The sequence below is a fragment of the Podarcis vaucheri genome (assembly GCF_965113315.1).
Source record: "Podarcis vaucheri genome assembly, chromosome: 8".
NCBI classification, from domain to species: Eukaryota; Metazoa; Chordata; class Lepidosauria; order Squamata; family Lacertidae; genus Podarcis; species Podarcis vaucheri.
The window spans coordinates 28,553,610-28,569,434 of NC_138766.1; the positions used below are offsets into that span (position 1 = coordinate 28,553,610).

The following is a 15,825-nucleotide window of genomic DNA, read 5'->3' on the forward strand; positions in this document are numbered from 1 at the left end:
GGAGAGGTAAGGCACGAAGAAAGCTTTGCTGTGGAGAGATAGCTGTGCTTCTCTTCGGCAAGGTTAAAATCAGGTAAGATGTGCCCCCTTTGCCCAGATCCAATGACCATCTTTTGCATGCGCTAGGCATCCTGCATGCATGGAACAGGTACATTGTTCACACAGAACCTTACAGGATCCTGCTATGAACTGGAAAACAAAAGTAGATACTTGTATTCTGTGCATGGGAACACATGAGATCTTGCTGCAGGAGACAGGCAAGGCCTGCAGATTCACTACCATATATACAATGTGAATGCATGTTTATATTTAAGCACTGCACACAGTAGGAGTTCTGTAAAGAGCCATTTCAGGGTGCATTTCTACAAACCAAGTATCTCAGCAATTGCATACTTCGATAGCAGCCACTTCTCATCACTGTCAAAGACACTAGGACATTTTCTGTCAAGGCTGAGACTTAATGGGTAGGGTAATTTGATGGAGGAAGCATTGGTCCAGACAGTAAGATTGTTTTAATGGTCACGTGCCAATTTAACCATGGACTTCATAAACCCAGAATTTCACTGGCTTTCTTCTGTCTCCTTGGTGAGTGCCAAAACTCTTCTAATTGGAAGAGTCATTTCCATAGAGGAAACTGAGTATGTTGACACAGTGTCAGCTCACTGAATTAATTTTGAGTGACGGAATAGCAAAGAAATGAATTCTGAATAAAGCACAGCATTCTACATTGCCTGACTGGAATGCACAAGTGGAAATTTGTAGCAGTTGGTCATTATATAAATGGGATCTGAATATTTGTTTAAGTTCTAATTCGGATCCATCAAGAGATGAGGAATGAATATTCACAAATGGAGTTTGATGCTCAACTGCTGCATTTTATGGGTGTGTGTTTGGACCCAAATTCTAAAAACAGCAGTAGTTTGTTCTAGCAGGAGATTGAGGGCAGAATTCCTCCACTTCTGTATTATCTGCACTCACTGGAAAGTCAGATGACTTCTCACCAAGTTAACAGTCCAGTGTACAGAAAGGGAAGTGCTAAATTTACACGTCCTCCATCAACTGTAATCTCATACTATGTCCCCTTCCAACTCCGCTTTGCTGGGGCAAAGTTATATACTAAGAGAGCAATCCTAACCATGGAAAATCATGGTTGCCCTAAGTGGATGAAGGGATCTCTAATGCAGTGTTTGAAACTAGCCAGGCGCATTTGGTTCTGGAGAGGTCCAATTGCAACTACGTGGAGACTTCTGGGCAGCAGGTTGGCAACCACAGTTTAAAGACCTCTACCTTAGTCCATGGTTAATGCATTTCCATTTCCTCTGTGTGTGTTTCTGCTTCTTGCATATTGGGACAAGTGAACTGCTGTAAGAAGCAAGCTACAGTCAAGCAATGTACTGCAGTTTTCCATGTATAAGACGAGGTTTCTTTTACTGTAAAATAATCTCCCAAAACTGGGGGCGTCTTCTACACTGCTCCTCTTATACACGGGTAGTGGGTAGGGGTGACCGATGATCGGTTGCAGCTGCAAGCTGCAGATTGTCATTGGCGATTTGGTGTGTGATTGTTGGCTGAGTCAAAGGCTGCTTTGTATTGGCTGATGCTGCATTAAATGGATGCGTGATTGGTTGCTGTGACAAGGGCTGTTGTGGATTTGCAGCCACTGCAGCAATGGGGCTTGCGATTTCCTTCCGCTGTTGGCGATCGGGCAGACTCATTTTGCAAATGTGAGTGATTGTTAGCAAACCACGCTAGCAATTGTAACTGTCGGGTTAGTGATGGGTTAGCTCAACAACTCTGGTCAATCCTCTGGTTCATCCCCCCAAAAAGCTCAAACTTTGGGTCATCCTCCCCAAAAAATCTGCACAACTTTGAGCCATCCTCTCCCCAAAAGTGGCGCTGTGGGTTAAACCACAGAGCCTAGGACTTGCCAATCAGAAGGTCGGCGGTTCGGATCCCCGCGACGGGGTGAGCTCCCGTTGCTTGGTCCCTGCTCCTGCCAACCAAGCAGTTCGAAAGCACATCGAAGTGCAAGTAGATAAGGTACGGGAAGGTAAACGCATTTCTGTGCACTGCTCTGGTACGCCAGAAGCGGCTTAGTCATGCTGGCCACATGATCCGGAAGCTGTACGCTGGCTCCCTCGGCCAATAAAGCGAGATGAGCGCTGCAACCCCAGAGTCGGTCACGACTGGACCTAATGGTCAGGGGCCCCTTTACCTTTACTCCCCAAAAAGTTCAACAACTCTGGGCCATTTTCTTAATTTGGAGTCCCCCAAAATAGGGTGCGTCCTATATAAGGGGGGCGTGTTATACATGGGAAAGTACAGTATGTGAGCTCACAGAATCATAGAAGGGACCCTGAGGGTCATTTAGTCCAACCCCCTGGTGAATAAAATTTGTGGTGACCATAACCTAGGTTAAAGGTGGCATTTGGCACCTAGCTGATATACCTGAGGTTCTAACACTGCTCTAAGGTCACCTCTAGACTGTTGGTGTTTTGCAGGATGGATTCAAGTGCATATTGGAAATTTAGGTTTGCAGCATTAAAGTGGATGATAGTGTTCTGTTGCCCTGGTGCAACAAATTCCCTTTAAAAAACAACAACAGACTTTTTACAGTAAGGAAAGTGATGGGGGAACACAGTGAAAGGGACGGACTAAACAATTGCTTAATAGGAAGGTGTATAACCAACCACACAAACAAATCAGAATGGGTTCAGGATGAATGCTCACTATCCTATCACCTCCCTGCGAACAAATCAGAGCAAATGCTCAAAAAAGATTGGACACAGTCCAACCAGTAAGTAAGCTTTGTGCAAACAAATCTGGATTTACTGCCCCATAAACAGGTCATCTAGGGGAGCCCTGGATGCGACAGGGGAGAGGAATATTTCACTCTGGAGACAGATAACTTCCTTCTCTCTCTCTAGGATTGCCAAGTCCTGATGCCGCTGTATCTTTGGGAGTTGAATTTCATCAAAATTTGGAGCAGAATTCAGGAGGTCACAAAAAAAACTGCACATCACAGCAAATATTGTAGATTTTGATAGCTTAGCTCAGACTCGTAATATGAGTAAAGATTGTATCCAGGTTACTCTGCAGTGAAGCTTTCTAAATATTTGTTCTCTCTTTTTTCCATTTCAGCAAACTCAAGCCTAGCATATACAGTGGTACCTCGGGTTAAGAACTTAATTTGTTCCGGAGGTCCGTTCTTAACCTGAAACCGTTCTTAACCTGAGGTGCCACTTTAGCTAATGGGGCCTCCTGCTGCCGCCGCGCTGCCACCATGCAATTTCTGTTCTCATCCTGAAGCGAAGTTCTTAACCTGAGGTACTATTTCTGGGTTAGCAGAGTCTGTAACCTGAACCTGAAGTGTCTGTAACCCGAGGTACCACTGTAGTGGGCACACAGCTAGCTTTTAAAAAAAGGAGGAGGAAGACTAGTAACCTGTGTGACTTTGTTTTGCAAGCCTGGCTTAGTTACAAAGTCAATGTATTCAAGTAACCCTGTGACAGCATATATCAGCTAAAAAACCTATTGTCTTGTTCCCAGTACAGTGGTACCTTGGGTTACAGATGCTTTAGATTACAGACGCTTCAGGTTACAGACTCTGCTAACCCAGAAATAGTACCTCGGGTTAAGAACTTTGCTTCAGGATGAGAACAGAAATTGTGCGGTGGCAGCGGGAGGCCCCATTAGCTAAAGTGATACCTCAGGTTAAGAACGGTTTCAGGTTAGCAACGGACCTCCGGTACGAATTAAGTTCTTAACCCGAGGTACCACTGTAAATTCAAAATGATTGGCAGCACATCATTAAGATCTTTTTACCAGGGCACTTAAAAGCAAGCAATTCATAACAAAAGATACAAACTGGCTCCTTTTTCGGCAAGCTGCACTGCCAGGGTGTACAGCCCATGCCATATTAAAAACAACAGCTCCTTGCAAAGGAGAATGAGGCAGCCAAAAACTTACTTTCAGCTAGATAATTAAAGAGTCAGAGCCTTTGTTTGCCAGACAAAGATTCTGAGCAGGCTCCGTTAATGCACTGTTGACACTGCCGACAATAAAATGTGCCACAACTGATGTGGGGCATCAATTGTGAAGCTATCTTTACTGCCACAGCATAGCAACTGCAGCCGCTGCCTTTGGAAATGCTTGGTTTGCTTCAACAAAGTTACACACTGCCAGGAAACAAGGAGAAACCTGTAGACCAGCGTACATGCCTAATGCATACAGTGGTACCTTGGGTTAAGTACTTAATTCGTTCCAGAGGTCCGTTCTTAACCTGAAACTGTTCTTAACCTGAAGCACCACTTTAGCTCATGGGGCCTCCTGCTGCTGCTGTGCCACCGGAACACAATTTCTGTTCTCATCCTGAAGCAAAGTTCTTAACCTGAGGTAATATTTCTGGGTTAGTGGAGTCTGTAACCTGAAGCGTATGTAACCTCAAGTGTATGTAACCCAAGGTACCACTGTATGTACAAATGTTCTTCACCACTATGGAAGAGCCCAAAATTGTTGAGCGCTTTTTTTTTCTTTTACAAGAACGCCCAAAATACATGATGTTTCAATTGACTTGTCTAAGTTCCAGGACCGCCTTTCAGAAATTCCCCTCGGCCATCAATTCCACCTTTGAAATCCAGGTATTGTCCGGGAAAATCTGGACGTATGGCAGCTCTAACTTCAACTATCCAGGAAAACACTGTAGTACTCTGTAGTGTTGACTCCTTAACTGCTGTGGCAATTCAAATTCCAGGGTAGTGGAGTTGTACTTTTGAGCACCTAGGCTGCGTAGACACTATACCTTTAAAGCACATTCAAAACACACCCTTTCCCTCAAATAATTCTGGACAATACAGTTTACCACTCACAGAGCTAAAACTCCCAACAACCCTTAACAAATTAAGAGTGCCCAGAATTCTTTGAAGAGGAAAATCTGATCCAAATGTGCCTTAGAGTCCAAACACCACAACTTATTTAATACTATCTAAACATCCTGTTTTGAACCAACTAGTTTGGAAACCAGGGTTGAAATCCCTGCTCAGCCCTGGGCCATTCACAATCTCTGGCTGCATCTACACAGCCTTGGTGAAGATTTTATGTTTTCATCCCAAAAAAGTTTTTTATTTGAGTTTCTACTGAAATGAGGCTGCATTTTAATGTTATATTTTAATCTTGTTTTTATGTTGTATTTTAATCAATTGTTTTTATACTTGGTGTTTTATACTTGGCGGGGGAGGGTGGGGTATAAATAAAACAACTTCTTATTATTATTACTACTACTACTATATTAAAAAAATCTCTGAAGAACCCCATTTAAACCTCACAATGGAAAAATTCATAGAGTTCTATAGCACCATCTGGTGTCACAGTGTTCTAACGCACTATATTTTACTAATACAGTGGAACCTCGGTTTTCAAGCATCTCGGAAGTCGAACGTTTTGGCTTTTGAATGCCAAAAACCCAGAAGTAACTGCTTTGGTTTTTGAACGCTTTTCAGAAGCCGAACATGCTACACAGCTTCCGTTTTGAATTTCCCTATTGTATTGAGGCTTCTGTATTGAGTTTTCAGTTTTTGAACATTTCGGAAGTCGAATGGTCTTCCGGAATGGATTACGTTCGAAAACCAAGGTTCCACTGTATGGTTGAAAGTCTCAGCCCAATGTACCTCACAAAGTGGTTGTTGAGGAAGAGAACGATGTACGTCACCTTGCGGTCCTCAGAGGACAGGTGGGATATAAATGTAATACTGAACAAAATAAGGCTGCTATAGAAAACAAAGAACTTCTTTAAAAAGGCCTGCATGATTTGATTCCTACCAAGTTGTACAACCCACCAGCTCTCTTTAAGTGGTCTGCCTAACATTGCTCCATTCCCAGTGTTCGAAATTAGCCAGGAGCATTTTGCACCTGGATATCAACCGCTGGGGACCAAGTGAAGCTGCTTGGGTGCCAGGATGGAGCCTGACATCTCCACCATCTGGGGGTCATTGGATCTGGACTATTTCCACACACTAATACCCCATCCTGTAGATGTCTATCAGTTATAATTTATCTGCACACTCGGAATGAATTTCTGGATTCTTCCACTGAGAATAATGGGCAGCATTTTGCTAGTTCACAATAATAGTGCACCTCCAATAATTCTTTTTATCCAAGGGCCCTTTGTCCAAATGCAAAATCTTTGTAAGTGAACAATTGCTGAGGATCAAGCCAAAGAAAGAAAGAAACATGAAACACCCTGTATATAACAACCATGTTTGAATCACATATATTAAATAGTGATATACATCTGGGTCAGTCTCAGGAGGTAAAAGTCACCCAAGAGGTTTTATGTTCCCAGGCAGAAAAGAAAAGAAAAAGCAGTGTACAATAAATTAGCCCACTAAAAGATATTAACAAGAGATATTGTGTACACAGTATCAGAGTGTTAGTGAAGTTTTGGGTGGTGGCCATGTGGAAAGATATCAAACGTATTCATTTGCTGTAAGTTAACCCATAAGGATTTGAATGTTTGCCTGTTAGCCATACAACTTCTTGCCCTGCAAATTTTCATTAACATTTGAGAGAGGATATAAAACAAGCTATATAAACCCAAGGAATAGATAGCTTTTTGTGCATACTTTATTGAACAAATTGCTACTAGCAAGGGGCTATGCAAATGGATGGTATTCTTTAAAGTTTGCTGTAACTCCTGACACCTTCATTTCGCCTTATCAACAGGAATCCCAAAATAAACGGTCACTTCGTCTGTTCTCTGTGCCTCACGTTAGAAACACAGATCCATACTTACTAGCAGCAGCTGTCTTGGGTATATCAGACAGGAATATTTTCTGAGCTGTACCTGGAGATTGAATCTGGGGCCTTTAAACACAAAATGAATAGACCTACGGCACTATTCGATGGTAGTACATGGTATGAGGTCACATGCAATTCACTGGGAAGCTAGCAAATAAGACTCCCCCCCCCCAAGGAGACCAAATACACACCCACAATCTGATGTGCAAATGGCAGAACAGCAAGAATGCTTGCAAAGTATTTTAGAAAAACAAACCCGATTGGGTTCGTCTCCAGGTTTCAGCAGCAGTGCTCCAGAGCTGTCTGCAGGGGGCGCTTCAGGACAGTGAGTCTCAGCCAAATTCCTCTCTCCCGCTGCCAGCAAAGCACAAACCAATGTGGAAACAACTTCACATTTCCAAGATCACAAAAGGAAACAACAGCCCAAAAACAATGCAGTGAAGATTGAAGTGGCAGAAGCAGAGCAGAATGAAATAGTCCAAATACTTGAGGGGGTGGGAGCAGTAGCGGTGGTTAGGGGAGGATTCCATTAGAGGCAGAGAGTGAAGAAACTTGGCTAGTTTAAAGACCTAGGGGAAGATGGGGAAGTTAGCTGAAGGCAATAGAGCCTGGCGCTGACAGAGCATGCCACAGCTTCTGTGGCCCATGAACTGAAAAGGAACAGAAAGGCTGGCTGAAGAATTTCTCAGCAGGCTGGTCAGCCACCTATGGCTGGGTGACCCGGGCCAGCCACTTCACGCATCCATGTACACCCCTCGATTTCTCTATATTGATTATTCGAGGCACAAGGCTCTTTGCTGCACCCAGTGGCCTAGGCGCAAGGTGACTTCCAGGAACATGGGGAGCTGAGAGCGATCGCGGGCTGCCTGGGATCATATGCTTGCGAGTTATGATGGAATTTAATCAAATGGATTTGCACACAGGTGAACTCCCAATGCTGCTGGACCACAGCTCCCATCAATCCCCAACCAATGGCCATGTTAACTGCGGCTGATGGGAGCTGGAGTCCAGCAACACCTGGAAGGGCACAAGTGCCCCATCTCTGGCCTAGAATGTGAGCGTAAAGCCATCTGAGGGTTGTTTCCAGGTAAGTGTCTAAAAATATGTAGCTTGGCCTCAAATCAGTGCTGCGCAGCAGGCTTTGCTAGAGGCTTATGGGCAGTGTTCAAGGTAAAGGGTAAAGGGACCCCTGAACATTAGGTCCAGTCGTGGCCGACTCTGGGGTTGCGGCGCTCATCTCTCTTTATTTGCCGAGGGAACTGGCGTACAGCTTCTGGGTCATGTGGCCAGCATGACTAAACCACTTCTGGCAAACCAGAGCAGTGCACGGAAATGCCGTTTACCTTCCCGCCAGAGCGGTCCCTATTTATCTACTTGCACTTTGACGTGCTTTCGAACTGCTAGGTTGGCAGGAGCAGGGACCGAGCAATGGGAGCTCGCCCTGTCATGGGGATTCGAACCGCAGACCTTCTGATCGGGAAGCCCTAGGCTCTGTGGTTTAACTCACAGCGCCACCCATGTTAGGAACTCAGATATATAAGCTAGGTGCCAAATGGCTCCTTAAACCAAGGCTGCGGTAACCAAAACAGAATGCCTAGTTGCCCTTTTGGGGCAAGGCGGCTCTAAAATCTTCTTTTTTGAATGCTGGACTGACTGTGATTGAGTCTCAATTGAACTAGTTCAGATGGCAACCTTGAGCTAGGTTCAGAGCTTTGAGAACTTAAAGAAGAAGAGTCCCATGATCCAGGAACAGTCCACATACATTCTGGCCAATTCCAACCTATTAAGGATAACTGCTCCTGCTCAGGATGCTCAGAAAAAGCATGTTGGCTCCAGAAATTCATTCTGACTGTGCATATAAAATATAACGGACAGGATTCTAAGGGTGGGGTATTAGTGTGTGGAAACAGTCCAGATCCAATGATCCCCAGACATGCACCTCCAGATGGTGGAGATGTCAGACGCCACCCTGGCACTGAGGCATCTTCACTTGGTCGCAAGCGGTCGAAAGACAGGTGCAAAATGCGCCCGGCCAATGTCAAACACTGCTTATGGGATATTTATGGCCATCATAAATATCAGTAGAGTAAAGTGATACCTCTCGTTACGTACATAATTCGTTCCGGAGGTCCGTTCTTAACCCGAAACTGTTCTTAACCTGAAGCACCACTTTAGCTCATGGGGCCTCCTGCTGCCGAAGCTAGATTTCTGTTCTCATCCTGAAGCAAAGTTCTTAACCCGAGGTACTATTTCTGGGTTAGCTGAGTCTGTAACCTGAAGCATATGTAACCTGAAGCATCTGTAACCTGAGGTACCACTGTATACCTCAAGGAGCGTCTCCACCCCCATCGTTCCACCCGGACACTGAGGTCCAGTGCCAAGGGCCTTCTGGCAGTTCCCTAACTGCGAGAAGCCAAGTTATAGGGAACCAGGCAGAGGGCCTTCTCAGTAGTGGCACCCGCCCTGTGGAGCGCCCTCCCACCAGATGTTAAAGAGAACAATAACTACCAGACTTTTAGAAGACATCTGAAAGCAGCCCTGTTTAGGGAAGCTTTTAATGTTTGATGGATTACTGTATTTTAATATTCTGTTGGAAGCCGCCCAGAGTGGCTGGGAGAACCCAGCCAGATGGACAGGGTATAAATAATAAATTATCAATATTATTATTATTATTATGACTACAGATATAAAATTCTCTAAAAGTTGGTGACACATAGCACAGGGTGAGACTGCCGGTTTCTTTTCTTTTGCCAGTCTAGTTGCAGCATCCAGTGAAACCTTCAGCAGACTCTGAGTTCCTCTGTCCAAATAGATCAGTCCCTGTTTTGCAGTTTGGTGAAGTAGAGGCAGCCATCCAGACTCTTCTCTGTGCCTCTCTTTCCCTTGCCTGCCTACAATTGTACTCAGAGTCTCCTGCAGCGTCTAGGTGCAGCCTGTGTACATAGAGTTTGATTGCCCAGTTCAGTTTCCCAGCAATCAGAGCCAAGCGATGACAACAGATCCCCTGCTGCCTGCCCAGTGTTTCCACGTGACTTTGTAGCGTTTCTTCTTGACATCCAGCTGGCACATGCATATATAATATATATGGCTTGATGCAGTGTCACACGGGGGACACCCAATCCCATTCACTTTGCGGCATTTTCCCACCCCAGCTGACCCTTGTTGCTTTTCCTGAAAAACGTTTTTATTTATTTCACTTTTACCCCACCTTTTTCTCCAAGGAATTCATGCTTCTCCCCTTCACATCCCTGTGAGGTAGGCTAGAGCAGAGGTCAGCAAAATTTTACAGCAGGGGGCCAGTCCACTGTCCCTCAGACCTTGTGGGGGGGCTGGATATATTTTTGGGGGGATGAACGAATTCCTATACCCCACAATAACCCAGAGATGCATTTTAAATAAAAGGACACATTCTACTCATGTATAAACACACTTATTCCCGGACTGTCTGCGGACCGGATTGAGAAAGCGATTGGGCCAGATCCGGCCCCCGGGCCTTAGTTTGCCTACCCATGGGTTAGACAGAGAGGCGCAAGGTCACCCAGCGAGCTTCATGGTTGAAGGCAGGGGGGATTTGAACCCTGGTCAACCAGGTCCTAGTCCAACACTCTAACCACTACACCACACTACCGTTTTAGAGTAGAACTTCACAGAGCTACAATTCCCAGCACCATGAATAAGCTACAGCTCCCAGGTTCTTGGGAGGTGCATGTGCTTAAAATGTATTTTAAATGTATGGTGTGCACGCACAGCCGTAAACTGAGATGTAAGGCACAGCTATGCTTTTTGACCCCCCTAAAGCAATTGCCAAGAATAGTAATAACATTTTTTTAAAAAAAAACCCTAAAGCAAAACATTCTCCTTGGACTACTGAGTTTGCTGTTATGGGCAAGCAGCTATTTATCACAGGAAGCAATGCTAAAAAGACAACCCACATGCCTGGGAAAGCTTGCAGTGGGAGTGGATTTCAGAAAACACATGGGAGTCCTTTTCTACATCCAAAACTTCCAGTGCACAAAAAGTGAGAATGTCAGCAAAAGGGAATCTGAGCTAGTGTCGTTTTTCATGCATGCCAATTTTTTGCATACTCAGTTGCTGCTGTTTAACGTGGTGAGCGCAAACAAACTATTATTATTATTATTATTAATATTATTATTATTATTATTATTATTATTATTATTACACTCTGCTCCCTTGCATTCTAAAGTGGTAGAATTCCAATAAGTGTTTATTATGTGCTTTTCATTATGTGCATAGATTGGCTATAAGATTGCCGTAAAACCACTTTTCTTCTGTACTGGGGGGCAAAGGTATATTTCGTTATGGATAGTAGTTACATGCATATGCCATCAGTTATATTGGGCAAAAATGGCTAATACCATAATTCACACACTTAAGTCCCAAGCCTGCCTTCTCCTTCGTTTTCTTTTGTCCTTCACTTTAAAGAGTCCTCAACACAATTAATGAAGCTGCTGTAAGCCCCCTTAGTTTACGACGCAACCCTGCTGCACTTGGGATGTCATCAGCAGAGGATCAAGGTGCTGTATCACAACAGTGACACCTCACAGACTTGTTGCAAGGATAAAAGCGGCTTATGTATTGAAAGTGTTGATCAATCAACTTTGCATTTATGAAAAATGCTTTTGTTGTTGTTTGTAAATACTGCAATTTGTTGAAAGCCCCCATTTGGCACCAGATTAAAAGTGCTGTGCTAGACTCTCAGATACGGTGACCCTCCTGACCGGCTTTGTTTTTGTTTTGTTTTGAAGGTGTGTTCTGCAACGTGTCGTGGATATAATAATTATGCATTAGATTTATACTAGCCCATTCACAAACCATTCCACTTTATTAGTTGTCCTGAGATTCATCCCCAACTTTGCTGCATGACTGGCCATCTGAAGGGGCACTCTTGCACACTAGCACAGCAAAAGCGGTGCCAAATTGTCTCCCCCTCCCCAAAATTTCAGCAGGAAACTACAAGACGTGCACCATTCGGAAAAGAAGCAGTATGTCCGCACCAGAACTTTTGCAGGCACAAACAACACTGACTCCATATAACCGTCCTAATACAATCAGGAGCAGAAATTATGAATGTACAATTAAAAAGATGGGTTTTTAGTCCATAGATCATAGAATTATAGAGTTGGAAGTGACCACAAGGATCATCTCATCCAACCCCCTGCAATGAAGGAATTTTCCACCCAAAGTGGGGCTCAAATCCACAGTCCTGAGATTAAGAGTCTCATGCGCTACTAACTGAGCTGTATGATAGTTTTACTCAGAGTAGACCTACTGAGATTCATGGGCCTAAGTTTAATGTTCATTAAATTCAGTGGATCAACTCTGGGTAAGAATAGCATCGGATCCAATCCAAAATTAGGGTGGGTGGGTTTGTTGTCCATTATTTACCACACATTTGCAAGGAAGTAGAACAGAACGCAGGAGAGAGCCATTTCAAAACCAAATGTCAAACTTGCCAACATAGTTATTACTTCTGAATTGCAGTCAGGAAATGCATAACTCTGTATAATTGTCACTTGTCAAAACTGCCTCACAACTTCCTGCGGGGCTGTTCCTTCCTGATTATTTGGAAGAGTCATTCAGCCCTGAACGTGAAGGGCCAATGCTCCATAGTTTTGGAGATCAGTCTATGATACTAACATCTGAACTGATGGACCGCCATCCCTAGGCACAAGCCACCTGCCTATCAAAAACGGAGAGAGATTTTTCCAGGCAATGTACCACATCATTCATACCCCACTCTGAGACTAGGCCACCTGAGTTAACTAAGATGTGCTGAGTGGAAATGCGTTTCTTAGGTTGCTATGCTACCTATACTTTTTAATATCGGTGCCAAGCCAATAACCTGCCTTGAGTCTTTTAAGGTTTAGAAATCTGAAAGACTAGACTAGAATGGACCAATCTGCCTTCCTACACTTCCCAAGATATAGGATGCTCTACAAATTAGCCTCCTCCCTCTGGCACAGATCACTGGGCAAGGTACCTTCATCTCAGGCTATTACTTGACTCACTTATCAGCATGTCCAAAGACTGTTTGCACACGTTTGATGCCATTTGCTGAATCAGCACAACCCAACACTCACAAGCGTACACAGGGCCAGAGATCAGCACTGAGAGTCGAAAAGGCTATCAGCAATCAAGGTGAGTGATTGACATGGCAGGGGGAGGGTTTGCTCACTAAACTCCTGCACAAAATTACCAATCAGTGTCCTCGTCTGCCTCTTATTTGGCACAAGTGTCATCTAAAAGCATGCCAAAGTGCCAGCAGAGCAGACAGGTCCAGATAAATGCAGTTCCTCATACAGCAGCTATCAGAGCTACAGCAGTTTTAGGAGTTAATTCTAGCAATCGCACCCCTAGTGTTATACACACGATGAGAGTCCACAGGATTAAAGGGCCAAAGACAGTACGCAATCTGGGTTCACACCGTCATTATCAGCAGTTACGAAGTGTGCATGCACACGAGAGCTCATACCAGTAACTAACTTAGTTGTTCTCTAAGGTGCTACTGGAAGGAATTTTTTTATTTCATGATCAGCAGTTACTTTTGCACATGCTCAGAGGCACTCTGAACAAAGCATTCCATACATCCCAGGACTTAAGTATTGGAGTCGAAGCAGTCCTTGCAGCCAAGCCCCGAGGACCCTCGCCTCCAATTAAGCCTGGCTATTGGATTCCCACCCAATCCACTCTCTTCCTTATTTCCCTTCCTATGTTCCTGCTGGGAAATCGAACTCGGGCCCTAGGGCGTAGTCCTGGCTGTAATCCTGCCCTGCAGCTAGAAAGGCACTCTGCACATGCTCGTGGTGAAACCCACCAGCAAAGGATTGAAAGGGGAACGAGAGGAAGAGGACCCTCCCCACGTCTCCCCAATTCCGAGGAGGGAAGCTCCCTTCCGAGTTAACGGAGACGCGGCGAGGAGCGTAAAGCGAAACGAGGGCGAGAGATAGAAGGGGGGGGAGAGGGAGAGCGGGGAAACCCGTGCCAACCTTGGAGCAAGGGGGACTGTGACAGCTCGGGGCGATCCTCGGGGAAGGAGTCGAGCAGGCGCTTGAAGAGGCGGCCCAGATCCGAGTAGCTGCGGTGCAAGTAGAGCACGTTCCTGTCCGACCACTCGGTGCGGATCTCGAAGAACTCCTCCTCGTCGCCTCGCCGGTTGATGATGAGCCTCCGGATGCCGTTGACCCAGCAGCCGCGCACGAACATGTTCACCAGAGAGGTGCCCTCAAACACGGCCGAGGCCATCCCGCCGCTGCCCGAGGCGCATAACCCCTCCGCCGGCCGGGGACTGGACGGGAGCGGACCGCCTCCGTCCTCCCAGGCGCGCCGATTCAGTGGAGAGGACGGGAACCCGCCATCGCAGGGCTAGGCGGCGTCGCTTTCGGCCAGGCGCGCTCCCCTCGGAGCTGCGCGTAAAGCGGCCCGGCGCCTCCTCTGCGCTCTTGGCCCGGGAAAGGGGGAGGTCTCCGCCCTCCTCCTCCGGCTCCTCCTCGCTTCCACTTGCCTCCCTGCGTGTCCACCAGCGCGGGATCGCGCCCGGAGACTTGCCCTCGAGCCAACCGGCCCCTTTTCGCTTTGGGGACACTACTTGAGGCAGAGGCGGGGATCCGACGACGGCCCAACCAACGCCACGGAGGAGCGCCTTAGTACGTGCTGTGCGCGCGCGTTAAAAACTCTTCCCTTTTTCTTATTTTTTTGCAATCTGAGCTTCCGAAGAATCCGAAATACTTCGCTGGCGGGGCAAAGAGCTTGTTGCAAAACACGCACGCAAAAGGGCGGTTGGCTGGGCGCGCAAAGGTGGCTTCCGATTGCCCCAATGCTACACGTGGAAAAAGGAAATTGGGAGACGGGCAGCCCACTCCCCGAGAGTTCCTTCCTGCTGCCGCTGCGTGGATCAGCTATTAGTCGGACATCGGTAGAAAACAGTGGCGTATTATTATTATTGACAGGTTAATGAAGGGCGGCTGGGATCGGAAACAGCGACGAGAAGGAGCGGATTCCTTGCTTGCGTTTCCCTCCATCGCGGCCATCCCTAAGTTTCTAGTCCTGGGGGAGAATAGAATGCCATGGAGGAGGGTTCATTTCCCCCCAAGAGGTTTTCCTTGCAAACAAACCGCAGCTGGTTTTGGCGAAGATAAGTTCAGCGATTGTTTTCCCTCTCCGGAGCAGAGCGGGTTTGCCCGTCGAACAAGGGGCGAGTTTGCAGCTTCCACGCGCGCGTTTGTTTCCACGCAGTCTTGAGTATGGGCAGGCGTCGAAAAAGCCGAGCGTGGCGCAGCTTTGCGCGCTCGCCTTACCCTACTGGGGGCTGTTCCGGAAAGAGACTCCAAACTCTTCTCTTTCTCTCTCCGCCTTCGCAACAGCTGGAAAGGGCGGGGCAGATCTGTCCAGAGAGCAAGAAAAAAAGAGAGAAAGATACTCTTCCAGTACTTCCTACGACAATCCTTTCCAGCAGCGGCAGTCTGAAAACAAAACAGCAGCCGCACACAAAAGGCGTCTCCGATGGTTTTAAGAAGCTGCATAATAGAAATCCTATTCCAGAGCCGACTGGAGGTTTGAGGACCTCATTCCAAAGCGCCCGCTGGCGGTGGATCCCGCGTCCACACGTGGATCCCGGTCACGGTGGGCTTATTTGGACAGTTGGGTCCAGTCACCATTCATATTTCCCACAGTACTCCTTGGAAATGGCAGCTAGACCCAGGCAGCCACCTCTTGCTTGCTAGGAAGCAAGCTGTAAAAGGCACTCTGCCAGAATGGTGAGGGCCTAGTGGCTGCCCCAGGGATGCTGATGTGGGGCTTGCCCTATTCGGTCAACTTGTTATTCCATCAGTTTCCACAAGCACGCATTTAAATGCTCTTAACGCTTTTGCACTCTTATGCCAGCGAAATCTTTGTCTTCCTTTGCTGGAGTGGAGCTTCAGCAGAGGAGGAGGTAAAGGTAAAGGGACCCCTGACCATTAGGTCCAGTCGTGACCGACTCTGGGGTTGCGGCGCTCATCTCGCTTTATTGGC

The 15,825-nt window shown here is 46.3% G+C and overlaps 1 protein-coding gene across 1 annotated transcript in view; it reads right to left on the reverse strand.

The window, feature by feature from the left end:
* The window catches only part of PXDC1 (PX domain containing 1), a 35,979-nt gene extending 21,862 nt beyond the window's left edge, over positions 1-14,117 (reverse strand). Inside the window, exon 1 of the mRNA XM_082234678.1 lies at positions 13,803-14,117. Coding sequence (XP_082090804.1) covers positions 13,803-14,058 — 256 coding nt within the window. The 5' untranslated portion in view covers positions 14,059-14,117. The remainder of the gene's footprint in view (positions 1-13,802) is intronic.
* Positions 14,118-15,825: the final 1,708 nt, after the last annotated feature.